This window comes from Cricetulus griseus, chromosome 5, assembly GCF_003668045.3.
Source record: "Cricetulus griseus strain 17A/GY chromosome 5, alternate assembly CriGri-PICRH-1.0, whole genome shotgun sequence".
Lineage (NCBI taxonomy): Eukaryota > Metazoa > Chordata > Mammalia > Rodentia > Cricetidae > Cricetulus > Cricetulus griseus.
Window position 1 is genome coordinate 155,300,054 of NC_048598.1, and position 18,741 is coordinate 155,318,794.

General features: G+C 36.5%; 1 protein-coding gene across 5 annotated transcripts in view; it reads left to right on the forward strand.

The window, feature by feature from the left end:
* The window catches only part of Nova1 (NOVA alternative splicing regulator 1), a 124,775-nt gene that overhangs the window by 89,114 nt on the left and 16,920 nt on the right, over nt 1-18,741 (forward strand). For all 5 annotated transcript variants that reach the window (XM_027419780.2, XM_035445157.1, XM_027419782.2 and 2 more), the window contains exon 3: nt 13,699-13,865. In XM_027419780.2, coding sequence (XP_027275581.1) covers nt 13,699-13,865 — 167 coding nt within the window. The remainder of the gene's footprint in view (nt 1-13,698; nt 13,866-18,741) is intronic.

The following is an 18,741-nucleotide window of genomic DNA, read 5'->3' on the forward strand; positions in this document are numbered from 1 at the left end:
ACAGGGTCTCATGTATGCCAAACTGTCAGGGAGCTTGTATAGTTGAGGATGACCTTGAACTTCTGATTTTCTGCCTCCACCTCTCCAGGGATTCCTATGCACGCATTCAAACTGTATCTACAACCCTAATAGAAAAATCTTATTTGCTATTTTAAATACAAATTAAATATATTAATTAATAATTATAATAAATTAATAATTGTGAGCCATGAAATGTTCTGATATGTGTGTACAAATAATGTTTAAATTATTTGTTCTTGAATTGATGAGCCTGAATTGTTTTTGTCCTGGTGATCTATGTTGTAAAATCATATGGCATTGATTTTTCTCTGACTGGTTTATTTTACATAACATAACTCCCTGGTTCATCTACATTACTGCAAAAGACAGAGTTCACTTTTCATTATATTTGAGTTGGAGTCGCTGTTGTTTATGTACCATGTTTTCTTTATCAGTTCATCACTAGTTGACTGTTGAACTTTTAACTATGTGAACAGTGTTGTGGTAGAGATGGTACTCCACATGTCTCCTTGACATTACTTTGTATCTGTACACAGTGTCACTGCTCTGTCCCTCAAACCTGCTAATTTAAATTCAATGCAGAATTCCCATTCTGCGTTCATTCCTAAAGAAAAAAATATAGTATTCCCTTTTCCCCACCCCTCAAAGTTTAAAAAAAAAAAACTTTTGTCTTTTTAAAAATATTCATTCTAACTGAGCTCAAAGGATATCTTACTTTGGTTTTAGTTTTGATTTCCAGTACCTGTCCTGAAGCATCAAATTCCCTGGAATTGCAGTAGTTACAGATTGTTGTGAGCCACCATGTGTGTACTGAAAATCAAAACCAGATCTTCTGGAAGAGCAGCCAATGCTCTTAGGCACTGAGCCACAGATCAGCCCTTATTTTTATGTCATTAAAGAATGATTATTTACTTCTACTGCCCAGTTTTTGATCACTTTGGTGTTGCTACAGCACTGCGTGAGTTCCCTACTTTGCTCACTGAAAGTGCCCATTCTTCAGGTTGTCTTCTCACCCTGGTGAAACATCTGCATTTAGTCTGATCACTCTCTGTGGTTCCTTTTTCATTGTTAATTTATACACATTTGTAATGAGAATTTTTCTCCATAAAATATATTCTGATCATGGTTTCTCTTTCCTAACTCCTCTCATCCTTCCCACCTCCCCAGATTTTTGTAGACTTTTGTCTCATATTGCTTTGTTATGAGCAATTTTTATCTGTATTTTTTTTAATTTATCTTATATTTTGCTATCTTTTCCAAAATTCCTTCCCTATCCCAATGTCCTGAAACATTGTTGCAGTTTCCTTCTGGTGCTTTTTCAGTGTCTGCTCTCACATTTGTTGTTTTTTGTAGCTGGCAGAGAAAGATCTGGTTTTATTCTTGTGTTGGGGCATCCAGTTTTCCTAGCACAATATAAAGTACATAATTACCGGGATGGTCAAGACCGACCTTGGACATTTTGTGTAGCCCATCTCAGCATGTCACAAATCAACAGCTGTGTGTATACCATAAAGTAGGTGTACAGGAAACACTGAACAATGCATAGGCCACATTCTGCTTTGGTTTGTCTCCAGCATCATGTTGCTGGGTTTTATTTCTTTCTCTATTCCCAGAACCTCTCAGTACTGGGAAGAAAAGGCAACATTAATTTAATTTGTGTTTATTATAATGAATCAAGCTTTATTTAACCATTGTTGTTGAACCTTAGTTTAATTGGGAAGGGAGGTATAAGAAAACATGGGGACATATATGTATAATTCTCCAGTAGAATGCTTAAGAATTGTCACTTTTAAACACACTGCTAAATTGACTTCAAGAAAGAACAGGGCAGCCTGTAATTCCAGCAATACTTCCTAAAAACTTTTCCTGCTGGCTACATTTTTCAACCAAGGTATTTTTATACAACCTTTCTACGTAGGCCTAAAAACAATTTTAGGGAAAATGTGTAGCTTTTCCTTGTATAAAGAGAAGAAAACTCTTATACTAAGTCATGTTTGTCTTTATTTGAAGAACTAGCATTTGTGAAGCTGAGGCAAGAAGACTGACATGAAAGTAAGTTAGTCTGGGCTACACTGTGAGATCCTGTCTAAAATAAATGAATAAATAAGTAAGTTGTATTCAAATGTTTGCTATCTCAGAACATAAAGAACACAGAGTATCAATGTTTTCTAAATTGGTCAATATTTTTTATATAATTCTCAGTATCATGCATGTCACTTCATATAAATACATAGTACAAAATTGCAGAAGCATAGCTAGAACCATTTCAGGAACTGAGCACACGGAAACAGCTGACCTGAACAAGGGGGAGTTCATGGATCCCAGACTGATAACTGGGAAACAAGATTGGACTGTTCCAGACCCCCTGAAATATGGCTGTCAGTGAGGAGGCCTCAGAAATCTATGGAGCCTCTCTCTGGTCCATAGCATATGGACCAGCATATCCCTAGCATATGAATGGACTTTGGGAACCCATTCCGCATAGAGGGATACTCTCTCAGCCTAGACACACAGGAGGGCCTAGGCTCTGCTCCAAAGGCTATGAGAGACTCTTAAGATTCCCTCATGGAAGGCCTCACCCTCCCTGGGGAGCAGAAAGGGTATGGGATGAGGAGTTAGTGGGGGGAAGGGGAGGAGGGGAGGGAGAGCAAACTGGGATTGACATGTAAAACAAGCTTGTTTCTGGTTTAAATAAAAAATAGAAAAAATAAAATAAAGCGGGGATTCAAAATGATGCATCCACTCCTGATACTGCTTTTTGCACACATGCATTTGTTTGCAGATTGGGTTTATGATCTCTTTATGTGGGGTAGGTTCTCATGTGGCCTCTGTACCATAGGAGCTTTCCAGCTCTGTTCCACCTTGTGATTCTTCCATCTTCTCTGCCTCTTCATGATACTAGCATATTGAGAATAGTGATGACTTGGCAGCTCCCAAACTAGCATGAATATCCTACCTATACTTGGGGTAATATTGTAACACCAGTCATTAATGTTGTGATTTTATTTTCTACAAGTATCCCGGAATTCCTACTTTTTAAATTTTTGAGGTGAATATGCCAATCGAGTTTTGTTTGTGACACTTTAAAATTTTGCAGATGATGTTTTGTCAAAAACCACACAGCCATGCAGATCTAATTTACATGCAAGATAAGATTTAAATCCTTTCTCTATTGTAGGACTTCATTGTGAATCGATCAGTAGGGAGAATATTATCTGTAGTTCTTCCCTTCAAAAATATATAGGCAGAGGTTCTGTGTTTTGGGGCACTTGTTGTAGGACAAGTGTTGTGTAGCACACAGAGGAAAGGGCCAAAGAAGTATTTGGTACCACAGCTACTTGGTTTTTGATAGATTATTAAATTGTACAGTTGTGTTTTCTTTTTCAACACAAAATAGTACTAGCCACTATACCATCACAGCATATTTTTCCTCCAAAGAATTTCTTCCACAATCCCTAATTATTCTTGGTGCAACTTCAAAGATTTTGTCAATGTGGTCAGAATTTTTTCAGCTGATAATACCTGTTTTCCTTTTACAGGCGTATATGTTCTGGATTACTCCATCTTCCAACCTTCGTGCTTTCTCTAGTTTCCACTGAACATTGTTTTTTTCAACTTCGTAGATTCATTACATGAAACATCAGGGTTCTGACAATCAATTCTTTCTCTAAATTCCGTGACCTTTACACCTAAAATTCTGTTTTGCTAGAGTGTCCCATTTTTACCTCATGTTTAGTTCATGCTTTCTAGCTTCTTGGGATTTAGAACCTGCTTATACCCTACTCGGTTGTTCTTCCTGGCTTCTGTTTATACAAAAGAAATAGTTACTGAGACACACGAATGCATATGTGTCACAGATGCTTAAATATGCATGTTACTGTGGGTGTTGGACACGGGGGGTATAGGAACATATCAATATAAGCAAACAATAATAATATTCCATGGTAATTGCTCTTTGGAAGCATGCAGTATGCTTGGGTACACATGAAAGCTCTCATCCTATACTAACACAAACCAGGCAATAATTCCTGTGAAATTAGTAACTGACAGAGAGCTTAAAGATAAATAATAGTGAGGCAAAAGGGTGAGTATATAATAGAGTATCTAAGGAAAGGGTTGAATGAGGTACAGATCTGTGCAGTTACTAAGAAAAAAGCCAACAATGTATTGGCAAGAATGTATTGTGTGTTTGAAGGCAGTGTGTGAGAGGAGCACACATTATGACTTTGAGGCCTTGGGTTTGGAAATCAGAACTATGTTAGGATTGTCTGTGAGTCAGGCGCCTTTCTGCCTAGCATGAGATTCTTTATAAGTTACCCACTGGGTTGTTCCTCCCTACCACAGCCATGTATTCAAGGAATGTGGAAAGGAAGCCCTGATGAAGTTTCCAACAAGCTGGAAATAGGTACATTTTTATGCAAGACTTTGGTGTTTCTATGGAAAGCAAGAGTGTTTAATTAAAATGTCTATGTCTCAATCTTCAGAAAAGCCAAGGTTCGTATACCCTTTTATAGATCACCTACTAATATTGCCCATGGGACTTCTCTATCACTACTGCCCCATTTTGAGCACTACATAGCACAGTAGCCTATTCTTGAATTTCTTAGGACAAGGGGCCTTTTCCAGGACATTATGAGTCTTAGACACAGATCAAAAATTATTTTTCTATTTCCTGTAAATTTATGTTCATGTGCACGTAGTTTTAAATTGGTTCCCACTTCAGTGTTAATTCAAAAGTGTGTATGTGAACTCTGCATGTGTGCACATGGGGAACCTGCTTAAGCATGTGTGTTCATTCATGCATGTTTGTGTAGAGGCCAGAGATTGCAATGTCCTCTTCAATCCCTCGTGAGCCTTATATTTTGAGAAATCTCTCACTAAATTTGGAACTTACTGTGTCCACTCACTGGCTGGCCATCAGTTCTCAGGGAACCCTCATGTATCTTTCTGAGCACTAGTATCACAGATGTGCATTGTCATGACATCAATATTCCATGTGTACTTACTTGCATTGCTGGAAGTTTAAGGCCTGGGCTGCATCCTGTTCCAAACCAGCCTAAATTACAGAGTGATACCGTTTCAAAAGAACAAAAGTAAATAAAACACCCCTGCCTCTTTAGGAAAGCCCCATGTTAAGACTTGGTTTTTCATCTATTAAATAGAAGAGGGTAGTTATGAAAAATCCTGTCTCTTAAGAGTTTTCCCATTAAAAATACCCCAATCAATATATTTACACCTTACCTTAGCTCTAAACTAACAGGATTTGTCAAAATATTTTATTATGCAGTGATTAATTTAATTAAAAAGCTTGATCTGTTCTTGATATGGTTAGGAAATTGCTGCAGCTTAATCTTCTGCCCCACATAAACCATTTGCAGAATTACTCTAAAGCAAGTAGAAGATAGCTAGATTAAAAGGCCAATAGCTGATCTTCCATCCTAGATGAATAGAAATGTATAGGATGTACTGCAGTAGGTAATGATCTATTGTCATGACAGTCCATATATTATTTTCCTTCTTTTGACAGTTCCTCGTCTGAATTAACAAAATGTTGCATGTGGCTCATCCAAGACTACTTTTTAACTTCATTCAGCCATCTACTAAGAACAGAACTGTGGGTTATATCCATGATTAAAGCAGTCATAATTTATTCCTATTAAAGAGGAACAAACAACAAATAAAGACCAATGCACCAGACAGTCTTGGAAGATGACTGGTTGGGGTTATAACAAAGAAATGTGGGATTATAGGTAGCCATCAGCAAACTGTTTTATGGTTGTAGAAGTTTTCTCTGATGAGGTGTTACTGAGCTAAAGCTGAAGGGATAAATGATGTCTGCCTGTGTAGCTGGGGGTGACGCCATAGGGAATGCCGGAGGAGCTGGGCTCCTAAGACAGGCATCAGCAGGAAATAAGACCTAAGTGAAAGCAAGCTTAGCATGTTCCAGTAGCTAAAAAAGACCGATTCCCTGGAGTATAGCAAAGGCAGGGAAGTAATGTGAGATGAGGACAGAACCACATCCTGGTAGATTTTTAAAGCCCCAGTAGAGTTGAAATTAAACTCTAACTGGAAATGAGACACTGTTGGTTTTTAAAAGGTAAATTACATATGATCTGCATGTTTGAAACATGAGAAATGGAATGCAAATGACAAAAGGGTAAAACACATAATTGGACTTGCTCAATGGACTTGTTGAAAGATAGTGATGGCGTAGAGTGTAGGAAAGTAATTTTAGACAGTGAATTAATTCATAATGCCTTATATTTACAACCATGGGGACTTGAGGAATATTATCCTGGGAAGATAGTAGCTGCAAGAGCACCAAAAAAGAAAGTGTTTCTATAAGGAACACAAGCTAATTGAGTCTAGCATGTGGGAAGGAAATGCAAATGCCTACATTTTGTTCACTTGCTGTTTTCCTGATTGTTCTAAATTACAATATGCCTTCCATCCTGCCTTGATGACTGAAAACTTCAGTATTAACTTACTCTCTGCCTCTACACATTAAAAAAAAATACTGCTTTAAACAGAAAGTGCTTTGAGGAGGATTTAGAACTTTGAAGTATAGAAATGCAAGCCTTGGGTAAGACAAGGCTTAGAGAGGATTATAAAGTAGGAGTTTAGCAAAGGCATTGTGATTTGCATTGTGTGGCAGTTTGGGATGATTGGCACTTAGAGTTCCAGTCCATGTCATTGTTTTAATGGCTTGTGGTATTACAGATTTTTTTGCTCCTTTAAATTGTTTGGAGTCTTTAATGAGGAGGACAGTTGTGAGATATCAAAGTTCTATGATAGGTAAAGGCCAAGGGAAGTCTTGACTAAGATGACCCAACTGAAGGACACTCAGGACTTGAAGAGAGTAGGTTAGTGAGCAAAGCATAAGGCCAGAAATTGCATGGAGGGCAAACAAGAGATGGGAGATTAAGGGTCCCTTCAAAAGGAAGGGATACCAGAGACAGCTCTTTATCCTCACATAGATGGAAGGCCAGTAAGTGACCATGAGTCTAGGGATCTGTCTTCAACCAGATTAGAAGTCCAGAGAACAGCCCAGGGAGTCAGGAAGTTTGAGCCTTTAGAGACTTGTGTGATCAGGGGACAGTGGTTGAATGCACACGTGTTATGTGCAAGTAGTATCTAACCTGGAGTTTCTTCAGTAAAGAATACACTTAAATATTCCTGAATAAAACAGAGAAAAACTTCTATGTAAAAGGATAAAATGGAACTATAAATGTACAGAAACATAATTTGATAATTATTGGAGATAAAGTCTTAAAATTAAGACTGTAATATATGTCAGTCAATTTTAGTCTTTGATCTCTAAGATGTTCAACTAACTATTTTGAGATACAGACAAGTATCTAAAAATGTATAATCTATTTACATATCACATATTTAACCCTTAACTCTTAAGGTAAACATGAATACCTTAATTTACAATTTCTTAACATTCAGATTAAAGTAAAGTAAATTCAGTGTCAAAAAAGTAACTTTTAAGAATTACAGCCTACAATCCACACTGCCAGAGAAGCTAGGAAACAAGGAGGACCCCAAGAGGGAAATGCATGTTGCCCCTGACAAGGGAAAGGGACAAGATCTCCTGAGCTAATTGGGAGCATGGGGGAGGGGAGAGGGAGTTAGGAGAAAGTGAAGGGGAGAAGAAGAGGGGAGAGGAGGACATAAGGAAGCAGAACAGTGGAGTTGGGGGAAGAATAGAAGAAAACAAGAAAGGAGATACCATAATAGAGGGAGACATTTTAGATTTAAAGAGAAATCAGGCACCAAGGAAATGTCCAGAGATCTACAAGTTTGACCCCAACTAACAATCTAAGCAATAGTGGAGAGGCTACCTTAAATGCCCTTCTCCAATAATAAGATTGATGACAACCTTTTATGCCATCCTAGAGCCTTCATCCAGAAGCTCATGGAAGCAGAGGCAGACACCCACAGCTAAACATTGTGCTGAACTCTGGAATCCAGTTGCAGAAAGGGAGGAGTCATGAGCAAAGGGGTCAGGACAAGAAAGGAGAAACCCACAGGGACAGCTGACCTGAACAAGGGGTTGCTCATGGATCCCAGACTGATAGCTTGGAAACCAGCATAGTACTGTTCCAGACCCCCTGAGTGAGAATGTCAGTCTGGAGGTCTAGGCAATCTATGGGGCCTCTGGTAGTGGATCAGTATTTATCCCTAGTATACGAATAGACTTTGGGAGTCCATTCCACATAGAGAGATACTCTCTCAGCCTAGACACACAGAAAGGGGCCCTGCTTCAAAAGATAAGACAGATTTTGAAGATCCCCATGGAAGGTCTCACCCTCCCTGGGGAGCAGAAAGGGGTTGGGATGGGGAGTGAGATTGGCCAGAGGAGGAGGGGAGGGAGAGGGAACTGGGATTGACATGTAAAAGAAGTTTGTTTCTAATAAAAAAAAAAGAATTACAGAATTTTCAAAAACTCATATTGAGCCTCATGTAAAATTTTATCAAATTTTAATGTGGTATGCTAAAGAATAACAAACAAAACCAGTTGAGAATATAAGGAATAGAATCCTAAAAATATGTAGGAAAATAAAGGAAGTCCTTTATCCCATCTTGGATATGGGACTAAAGTCCCTAATCTAAAAGCAAGAACAATAAGAGAAAAAAATAGATCACTAGATTTCATCAGAAATTAAGTACTTGGGTTCGAGAGAGGCTCCATAGGTAGAGTCTTAACACAGGACTAAGGTCAGATACCAATAGCTCTCCTAAACCAGATGTGGTAACACATATCTGTAATCCGAGAACTCCTCCAGGGAAAGCCAAGACAGTTGTCCTACAATGCAGTGACCAACGGCAAGAGATTCTGTCTCAAACAAGGTGGACAGTGAGGACTGCCACAAGATTATCGTCTAACTTCCATGAGTGTTCGGTGTCATGTGTACCTGCAAGTTCATAGTAACACACACAAAGGTTAAAATTAAAACTGTGTGGACAAAAGAAATTATCATCCGATAAAAAGACAATCTTTAAGATGGGGGAATTATAATTTTTCAATAACTATAAAATCTCCATAACATAAAGAAAACCCATAAATCATTCAAAGAAATGAAAATTTTCAAGTGGACAATAAAAACTTGAAAGATGCCCAACAGCACTGGAGAAATGCCAGTTTAATACAGCGAGCTCTGCCCAGCCATTTATGTAGATTTTAGTCACAAAAATGAAGAATAAATGTTGTTTTCGTTTAGGAGGAGAAAAATTAGAACTGTCTTACAATGATAGGACGTGAAGTAGTATGGTTTAAGAAATCACTTGTCAATTCTTCAAAAGGACTAAATATGTAATTACATATTCTCCAGAAATTCTTTTATGCATATACACAGAAGTGTCAGAAATAAACATGTAAGTGATACATATTCACTAATGTTCACTGCAGCATCTTTGCAATATTCAAAAAATGGGAACTAGGGAGGGGCCCATATGATCTTATGAAATAAGCATGCATGCTCTGTATATGTAATGAAGTATTATGCAGCCACAAAAAAGGAATAAAAATTCATATATGCAACATCATGAATAAACATTAAAAGGAGCATGCTTTTCCCTAACCTTACTCGGTTAGGGCTAGGAAAATTACGACTAGAGTTGTATTATTATTATTATTATTATTATTATTATTATTATTATTATTATTATTATTATTATGAAAAGGTAAGGTGCCTTGTGTGTCACAGAGCAGATTTGTAGGTCAGATGACAATGTTGTGGATTTCATTCTCTCCTTACACCTTCCATGGATCCCAGGGATCTGACTCAAGCTCAAGGGGCATGTGAGAGAGTGGCTCATATCCATCAAGCCATTTGCTAGCTCTGATCTTTTTTATTTTTAAATTTGAAAATACAGTTTTGATATTCATTATATGCCCTCATGCCTTCGCCTAAGTTCTTTTTACTGAGAGCCCTTTTAATGGGAATGGAGATAATTTATAACTTACTGTACTTTATTTTTTAATCATTTCCCAAAATTCATTTTCACATATATTGGCTGAGCTTACAAATCCAAAGAAGTGTATTGACTTTATAATGTAGACTTGAAAACAACCTTATAAGTCAATCATATGGGTTTTTCACTTTAGAGATATCATTCAGCCTAGACACTGTAGTCATTTCTGAGAAGATGGTTTGGGGCATCTGTAGTTGCTCAGACACTGTACTAAGTAACAAGAGTATGATGATAAACATGACAAGTATGTTTTTAATACCTTTTCAGCCTATTTCTGCCCCTAGTCTTCGCAGCACTTTCCTCTTTTTTGGCTTCATACTGTGTGCTTTGCTTGTTTTATGTATAGCACCCGAGAAGAACACTGTGGCCATATGAGACAATGAGGGATATGTCCATCACTGTGTCTTCAGCCTCCATTGTAGTGCTTGAGTGGTAAGGACTTGGTGAATGTTTATCAAATAGGTGACCAAATCGGAAACCAGAACCCACAGAAACTCAAGTTACTTTTTTTTAAACAACAGAATAGTCAACTGTGCCAAATGCCAGTGAGAATACAAACAGCAGTGACATGAAGAGTGGGTCCACCTGTGACGGATGGTTTCTGTGGGGTTGTAGGGAAAGTACTAAGTGAGTAGATATGGGAGAGCTGTTGCAGTTTGAGGTTGTGTGCTAAGGAGCTGAAGAATATTCAGAATTCCTTCAAGGATGCTGAGTTAAGGAAGGTGCTGTAACCACAAGTGTTCAAATTAAAAGTGACCCTCTGATGCTACAGAATGCATATGTCTCTTCAGTGCTTCAATTATGTTTCACATAAAGTTATCTGAATTTGGAACCAAAACTAAAACTCCATTTGCTAAGGAAATTTAATCAACTGTCAATAAATGTATGTTACATCCCTGATAGAATTTGTCTTCCTTTTGGTAGAGGCTGTTTCTCAGTTTTCGGTGCTATCTGTAACTATGATGTAAGGCTGTTTGGTGACATTTAGTTCCCGCAGTGTGATGGTATGCATTTCTCTTTTGTGCAGCATCACACCTGTGTATGGTTCTAGGTATTTTTCATCATGCCAATACTGACACCTGAAATCAAGTGGCGGTGCTGATGTTCCATGCACATCTTCCCATTAAACTTTCATTCAGTTTTCCCAAATTGTCACCTTTGCCTCTTATAATCCCATTAAATTTCCAGAAATGCCGTGGTCCATTTATGATAACGTATTTAACCACTGAAAAGATCCAAAGGAGAAGTCACAATGGATATAGAGGAAATTCAGCTTCAACAGGAGGAGTGTGTGCTGAGTGAAAAGGAATACCACCCAGTGCGCATGTGACGGGCTACCCTGGAGCTGTTCTGAGTGCCTTCCCGAAAGTCACAGTAGCACAGAGAATATATTGTACTTCATGTCTGTGAAGAACTGGCTGTGGATCCTCTTGAGAATTGTACTTTCTTTTAGAAATGTGGGTTTTTTAATATTTGATATTGCCTTTGAAATAAAAACCTTAAGCTATCTCCAACATCACCTTTGCTCTTTGTCAAGATTCCTTCTTGTTATCGATACGTATTTTGTAATTTCTCTCTTAACATATGTGACATGGAAATAGAAGGCAGGGCTGTTTGGAAAGGGAACCGGAAGTGGAAAGCTGTAAGGAAGGACAGGAAATGGTGGTGAGTTTAGTGGCCATTATCAAGTCAGTCACTGTGCGGTGCATATACATGCCCATGTGTATTCACTCGTGCAGTGTGGGTAATGGTGTGCTGCACACCTGCATTTTGCATTATGTACATGGGTGTGCGTTTTCTTATAGCTGATGCTCAGCTTTGTTGTACTCTATTGCAGAGAGTAGTAAATGCTGCCATTAAGCAAATAAAATGATAAATATCTGGCAGTTCGGCTTAGACACTAATGGAGTCTAAAAGCCTTTAAAATGACAAAACGCGGCAACTTTTATGATTTATAGGCTCATTTGTGTTACACAGTTTGGTCATATACTTGACAGTATTCCTCTTCTATTTTTTAAAACTCTCTCCAAAAAAAAAAAAATTATGGTTTTGTGTTACCTGAGTGGAAAGCCATTAGAATTCAGGAGTGGAATATAACAGAGTATCAGCAAAGTCTCCCAGTGTTGTGTACAGTTTCCTTTTGTCCCCCCCCCATGTTTGCATGGTCCTAAGGGAAATGGAGTAATTCAGTCATTCCCCGGTGTATACGCTGCCACAGAGGCTAGTGTATGATGTGCCCCCAGAATGCCTCATGCTTGCTGTTGTATAATGCTGTTTTTAGACAGTCATATTTCTTTACGGTTCAGGGGTTTCCATTTATTTTCTATTAGTCTATACAGTCTGGAGAACACTGGTTGCTGTGCTCAGACATATACTTGTCAAATCAAAATTCTAAGAATAATGTGGATTACAAAGTGTTTAGTTACATAGTGCCAGGCTTCTTTCTTTGGAAGTCGTCATTTAAGCTAGACTGTTTTGGCATCCAGAGAACACTCTGTGGTGTCTCTGAAAGCAGTGATGTAATCTGATCTGTGTTGTGTGTGGTCTGAGAACATGAGGAACATTTTACATTAGCTGCATTGATCGGGAATCCTTTCTAGTCATTTACTAGACAATTAATACAGTCTTGTAAAGTGTCCCCTGGGTGTCTGTATATACTTGATCGTTTACCCGGGACCAAAAGATACATCAAGATAGACAAGAATAACTTAAGCTGATTAATAGAAACAGGAAAATCTAAATCCACAGAGCATACTATATTCCCTATATCTTTAAAAATAAGCTATGCTTGCACTCTTGAAATTTCTCTGAAACCAAGGAAGCATATTTTCACAAATTCAAATTTTCATTGATAAAAATATAAAAACATAATTTAGATATACATCTGTAATTATGTCTTATTTTTAAGTCCTGTGATCCAAGTCTGTCTCTATAGAGTGGCAAACATCTTCTGCATCAGTCCTTAAAGCAGAATAATTCTTTGTGACTGTTTTTTCTTTTTTAATCTTAGTAGTTTTACGAGTTTGTATGTACACAGTGGAGTGAGTTTTGAAATACTGGTGCCAATGTAACTTAGTGCATGCTGAGAAGTGCATAAAGACCTTATTTCTGATCTATAATACACGTGCTGGTCTGGATCACTGAAGAAATGGTTATGTAATTGGTTTGAAGTCAAGTCTGCTGTAGTCAGCCTCAGAAGAGTATGAAAAACTAATCTTACATTGTCATTACCTTAAGGCATGTCCACAAAATCCCTATACTGTATCATAGACCATCTAAATCCCATTTAGATGTCCCTGATGGTTTGTATTTTATTTAAAATATGTCATCGATAAACTTTTTATTCATTCGTGTATTTTAAAAAAGTTTAATAATTTACTCATAAAAAATGAGTTTCTTAAAAGGAATTTTCATAGATTCTTATCTATTTGAGCTCCTAGCCCTAAGGCCTTTTATGAGTGTTGCATGTACATCCCTGGTCTCTGAATCTTTGGTTCTTCTGGAGCCAAATGCCTGAGAATACAAGAATGGAATGAACTCTAAAAATGTTGATTACTTCAGTTTCAGTTGAACGTTAAAAGTTCAGAGCTGTACACGTTGCAGTATTTTATTAATGTTATGCTGTCTTCCTTCTTAATAATTTCTCAATGTAAAACAAAAAGGGATGTTTTCTGAAAATGGGTCTTCTATCTGCAGGTACTACTGAGAGGGTATGCTTGATCCAGGGAACAGTTGAAGCACTGAATGCAGTTCATGGATTCATTGCAGAAAAGATTCGAGAAATGCCCCAAAATGTGGCCAAGACAGAACCAGTCAGCATCCTACAACCTCAGACCACCGTTAACCCTGATCGCATCAAACAAGTGAGTGTTCAGTTGTGAAATGAGAGAGGAATGCCCACAATGCAGTATGAATTCCTTTCAGAAGAAGCAGTGTAGTTGTAGCAGAAGAAGGCTTAAACTTATCTAAAGTTGTCATTTAGCTTTTGAAGAATTTCAGAGCCTTTGGCAAATCAAACTATTGATTAATTGAATTATATATACATTTATTAGTGATATACAAAGAGGCACTAGTGTGACTCTTTTTTATTGCTTTTTGCAAATATGGATGCAGGGATTTTATTAACTTATAGATCTCTATTCTGTTTAAAATATAACACTTTTAAACATAAAAAGTGGAAATAAAATTTATATTTTCAATATTTCCCATGCCCAACTTTAGTGACATTGTAGTTCTCAGTATAGGTATTACATATAGACTCCTGTTTTGTTGATTTGTCTTGTTCAGCATTTTACTAACACGTATGTATAAGTCAATATGTACAGCTAGTATTAAGTTCTTTGTTATCAATCAGCTATTACATTTTGTATCACGTGTGTAGTACTTATATATGTGTTATAAAAGCCCAATGTCAAATTTTAATGTATGGAATTTTCTGTAAAGAAAATTTTTCATGACAAGAAAACAATGTGAATTTTTAAGACTGAGTAGTACTTGAGATAACATAGGAAAATAACAAATTGCTTGATGTCAAATAAGGTGGATTCTTTTACCATAAATATTTTAGACATACATATTTGAAATTTATGTTCATATTACTGTCTACCTTTTCCCTTTTATTTAGACTCTTAATTTGTGACTTAGTTTTATTATCATCAGATTGTGATTTTAGAATAAATGTATTATTACTTATAAATTAACAGAAAATTTATTTTTATTGTAATAAATTGAATGAAGTTCAAAGTTCTATTAATTTCATGTTTCTGAATTGAAAATATATTAACCAGTGCTACAAACATATAATTTTATTAACATGTATATAAATATAATACTAATCATATATTAACTTTAAAATTTATAATTTGTAGATGATCTAATTCTAGTTTAATACTCAATTATCTGTTAAAAGTCTGTTTAAAAAAAAAACTTCCTTATATAAACCATGAGATAGTAGCTCTTACTCCATATAAAGATCACTCGTGAGATATTCCATCAGTGTTGAAGAGTTGTTGTTCCAGAACTGTAAGGGAGTGTATCTCTATGGACATGTGGCAGCATTTACATACCTTAAAGCTATACATAGTAGTACTTTTTTATTCACAAACTTTTAGTAGTGTGAACTGCTTATTTCATTCATGCTAGGTAAATATAGAATAGTACAAATACTGTTGACTTGACAGTGATACGGAGACTTCATCAGATTGGGAAACAAGGTGTCTAGATGGCAGACATCCGGGGTAAGATCATGTGGGGCTAGAAATGTCCTGAATGAGCACTGAAGTATCTGGTCTCTTTACTTTCTGCCTTAATCCAGTCTATTGCTTCTCCCTTTTCTACTGTAACTTCTATGAAAACATTCAAATATTTAGGTGGTCACTTCAATGTTTTTTTTTAAGTAGACATAAAATTATACCTTGAATAGCATAAAACCCTATCTAGAACAGTAACATGATATTTCTTTTAATATTTATGTAGCAACAAATCTAGAGTACCATCAAAAAGAAGTCTGACTCATTTTTGAAGTTCCAGTGTTAGCTATGGCTGTATGAGATTGACAGGCTGCCATGTATGCAGGGCCAGTGTAGACTGATAGCTGCCACCAGAATTCTAAAGCATTTTGTTGACTTTTGTTTGTGTTGTTCAAATGTTGATTATATTTAAGATAAATTTTAAATTTTAATATTGATTTATCTAGTTTTTATGTTTACATATATGTAGATAGATTGCTAGATAGATAGTCATAAAATTACAAATTGCTGTTGAACTACATTTTCATGTAGTCAGCAATGTGAGTAACAAAGTGAATCATTACAAAGCTCCAAGTGATGAGCACTGACTATGCTGAGGCAGCATATTTAACAAACATTATCTATACAGTGTAGAAAGTTTGGCAAGTTTCTTAAAGTCTGTAGGAGAAATGAGTTTCTGACCTACAGAGATGCATCTTCTTATATTTGACATTGCAGTACTTTTGGGTATCTAGTTTGCCAATTTATTGTTTCTTACCAAACAATGATAGAAGTAGTTGTCAAGTAGATAAATTTCAATGGCTATGATTTTATTTCTCAAGAATTGATGCCACTTGCACACTATAAAATACGTATTTATAAAATAAATTATTTTGGCATAGAATACATAAAAGTGGCTTTCTTGGTATTTAGAAGTTTAAATTTTAATCCACAGAATCTGAAGATATCTTGCTAAGAACCTTGCTCAAAACAAGTAATCCAACATTTGCCTTTGCTGTAGGATTCAGTCCCCAAAATAATTTCTTTTCAAGTATTACTTACAATCATTTCTCTATGGAAGGTTATTTACACAATAAAATTGGAGTTAAGAAAATGCTGGAGCCAGGCATTGGTGGGGCACGCCTTTAATCCCAGCACTCAGGAGGCAGAGGCAGGTGGATCTCTGTGAGTTCGAGACCAGCCTGGTCTACCAGAGCTAGTTCCAGGACAGCCTCCAAAGCCACAGAGAAACCCTGTCTCGAGAAAACAAAAAAAAAAGAAAAAGAAAAAGAAAGAAAAGAAAAGAAAAAGAAAATGCTGGAGCCAATTATCTTTTCACATATAAACAGATTGAAGTGAAAACTGAAATTATGAATTATGCTTAGTGTTTCCATTACTATCCTTGTTGATTGTTTTGTGTTGACAATTTTAGGCTTTTGCTATTTTAAAATTTTAAGGTATAATTTGTATTTCAAATGAGAAGTCAAATGTAGTTCTCAGAAAGACAGATTTTAGAAGTGCTAACTTCCCATCATCTATTGTGGTTTTTCTGATAAGTCCTGTCCTGCTTTGTGATCTAAGAAATAATTTACCAACTACGTACATTTTATAATCCATAATACACTATCCAAATGTACGTATCCTTTTTGGCTGGTGGCATCATACAAGTGTAGTTTCTCATGTCCTGCATGCTCATCTCAGAAGGTCCCCCTGCAGGACAGTGATGGACTCCACTTCAATGCCTGAGTTCCAACTTCCTGTAATAGCTGTAGGTGATTTAGTTCTTAATCCTGGACCCTTTTCAAAGCCAAGCTATACAAGGAAAAAGGAAGGTAGAGGACTAAAACATTTTTCTTACGGTTGAAAATACCAAGAATGTTTTAAAAGTTTGCCCAGAATTTCACTTTTGTGGTACGGTTGCAGAAATAACACTCATCATTTTTGAACATCATTTATTCAAACATAAATTTATTACAGTTCCATCATTGTGAAACATTTGAAATTATAGCCCTTGCAATTCATTCTAATTTGTCTTGTGATGTTGCTTAACCTATGAAAACATGGAAGCATATTTATATTCCAAAGGTACAATATAAACAGTGTACTGTAGACCTTAGAAGAGAAGAGTCTAGTCAGGCAAGGAAAATGGGGCGGGAGGGGGGGAGTTCATTTTAGAGGGGTGAGATATGCAATTGGAGAGAAGGCTTGGAGGAAAACCCTTGAATAGTAATAGGACTGGACTGATTCGCTGATTTGGACTATCTGTGCGAATGTTTAGAGAAAATTAATGTTTAGTAGGGTGGGGACAGACAAGCAAGACCTTGTGTGTTTGGCAAAAGGATCTTATAAATGATAAGATCATTCCTCATTTTCTGAAAGAACTCCTTTAATTCATCTTAAAGATTAGTAAAAAGTCCAGGCATCTCTTCCTTTTACTGTTCTTTGTACATGAAAGAAACCATATTATGAAGGCTTATGCAGGCATTATTATTGGTAGTAAAATAAATATTAATGGACCAGTAGACTAATGTTAATATTGTAAGGCAGACAAGGTGTTCATCAACAATGACAAGCTAATGGGACAGTTGCTATTTAAGTATTTTGTTCTTAAGGACTAGTATACAGGAATTATTTTGTAGAACACTACAAAGCTTGGGGACCTGATTAGTGGAATAATGTTAATGGCTGGTTGGCAAGTGAGCATGAAGAGAACAGCTGAGACCTGCTGCTGGTTGTTTTTCCTGATTTACTTAAAAATATTAGATGTCATTAACAACTGATTGTTACAGAATTGTTTGAAGAAAGGCTACATTTATTCTAGAGTTTGCTTATGGTAATAGTCTTTGATTCAGCAAAACTCACATTTTATCATAAATTCATATGATTTGCTAAGGCATTTTAACTCTTAATTTCTCAAAGGTTGGTTATATCAATATTTTACTAAATGTCTAATATTAAAAATATTGCTTTTTGCCAGGCATTGGTGGCGCATGCCTTTAATGCCAGCACTCAGGAGGCAGAGGCAGGCCAATCTCTGTGAGTTCAAGGTCAGCCTGGTCAACATAGCAAGTTCCAGGACAGGCTCCAAAACAATACAGAGAAACCCTGTCTCGAAAAACAAACAAAAATTACTTTATATTTCAAAAAGTCCAGTATTTTAGGCAGAAACACAGATATCTGTGAGTTCAAGGCTAGGCAGGTCTACATACCAAATTCTAGTCCAGCCAAGCGTATATAATGAGACCCTGTCTGTAACATAATTCAGCCTAGAGAATCTATAGAGAAAGGAAAAAAGAAGTGGGACTCAGTTACTGTGTCCTTCATGATCCCTACTTAAAACAGAAAAAAAGTAGATTAGAAAAATATGTGCTTTATAGAATTTATACAGGTTTATACACATATTGATGTTACATGGATATTTAGTTAATTGCATATTCATGATGTATTTCATTGAGTAGCATTTCATAATCACTGTGTTAATAACTGCATAGAAATTTGATATAAATATTTC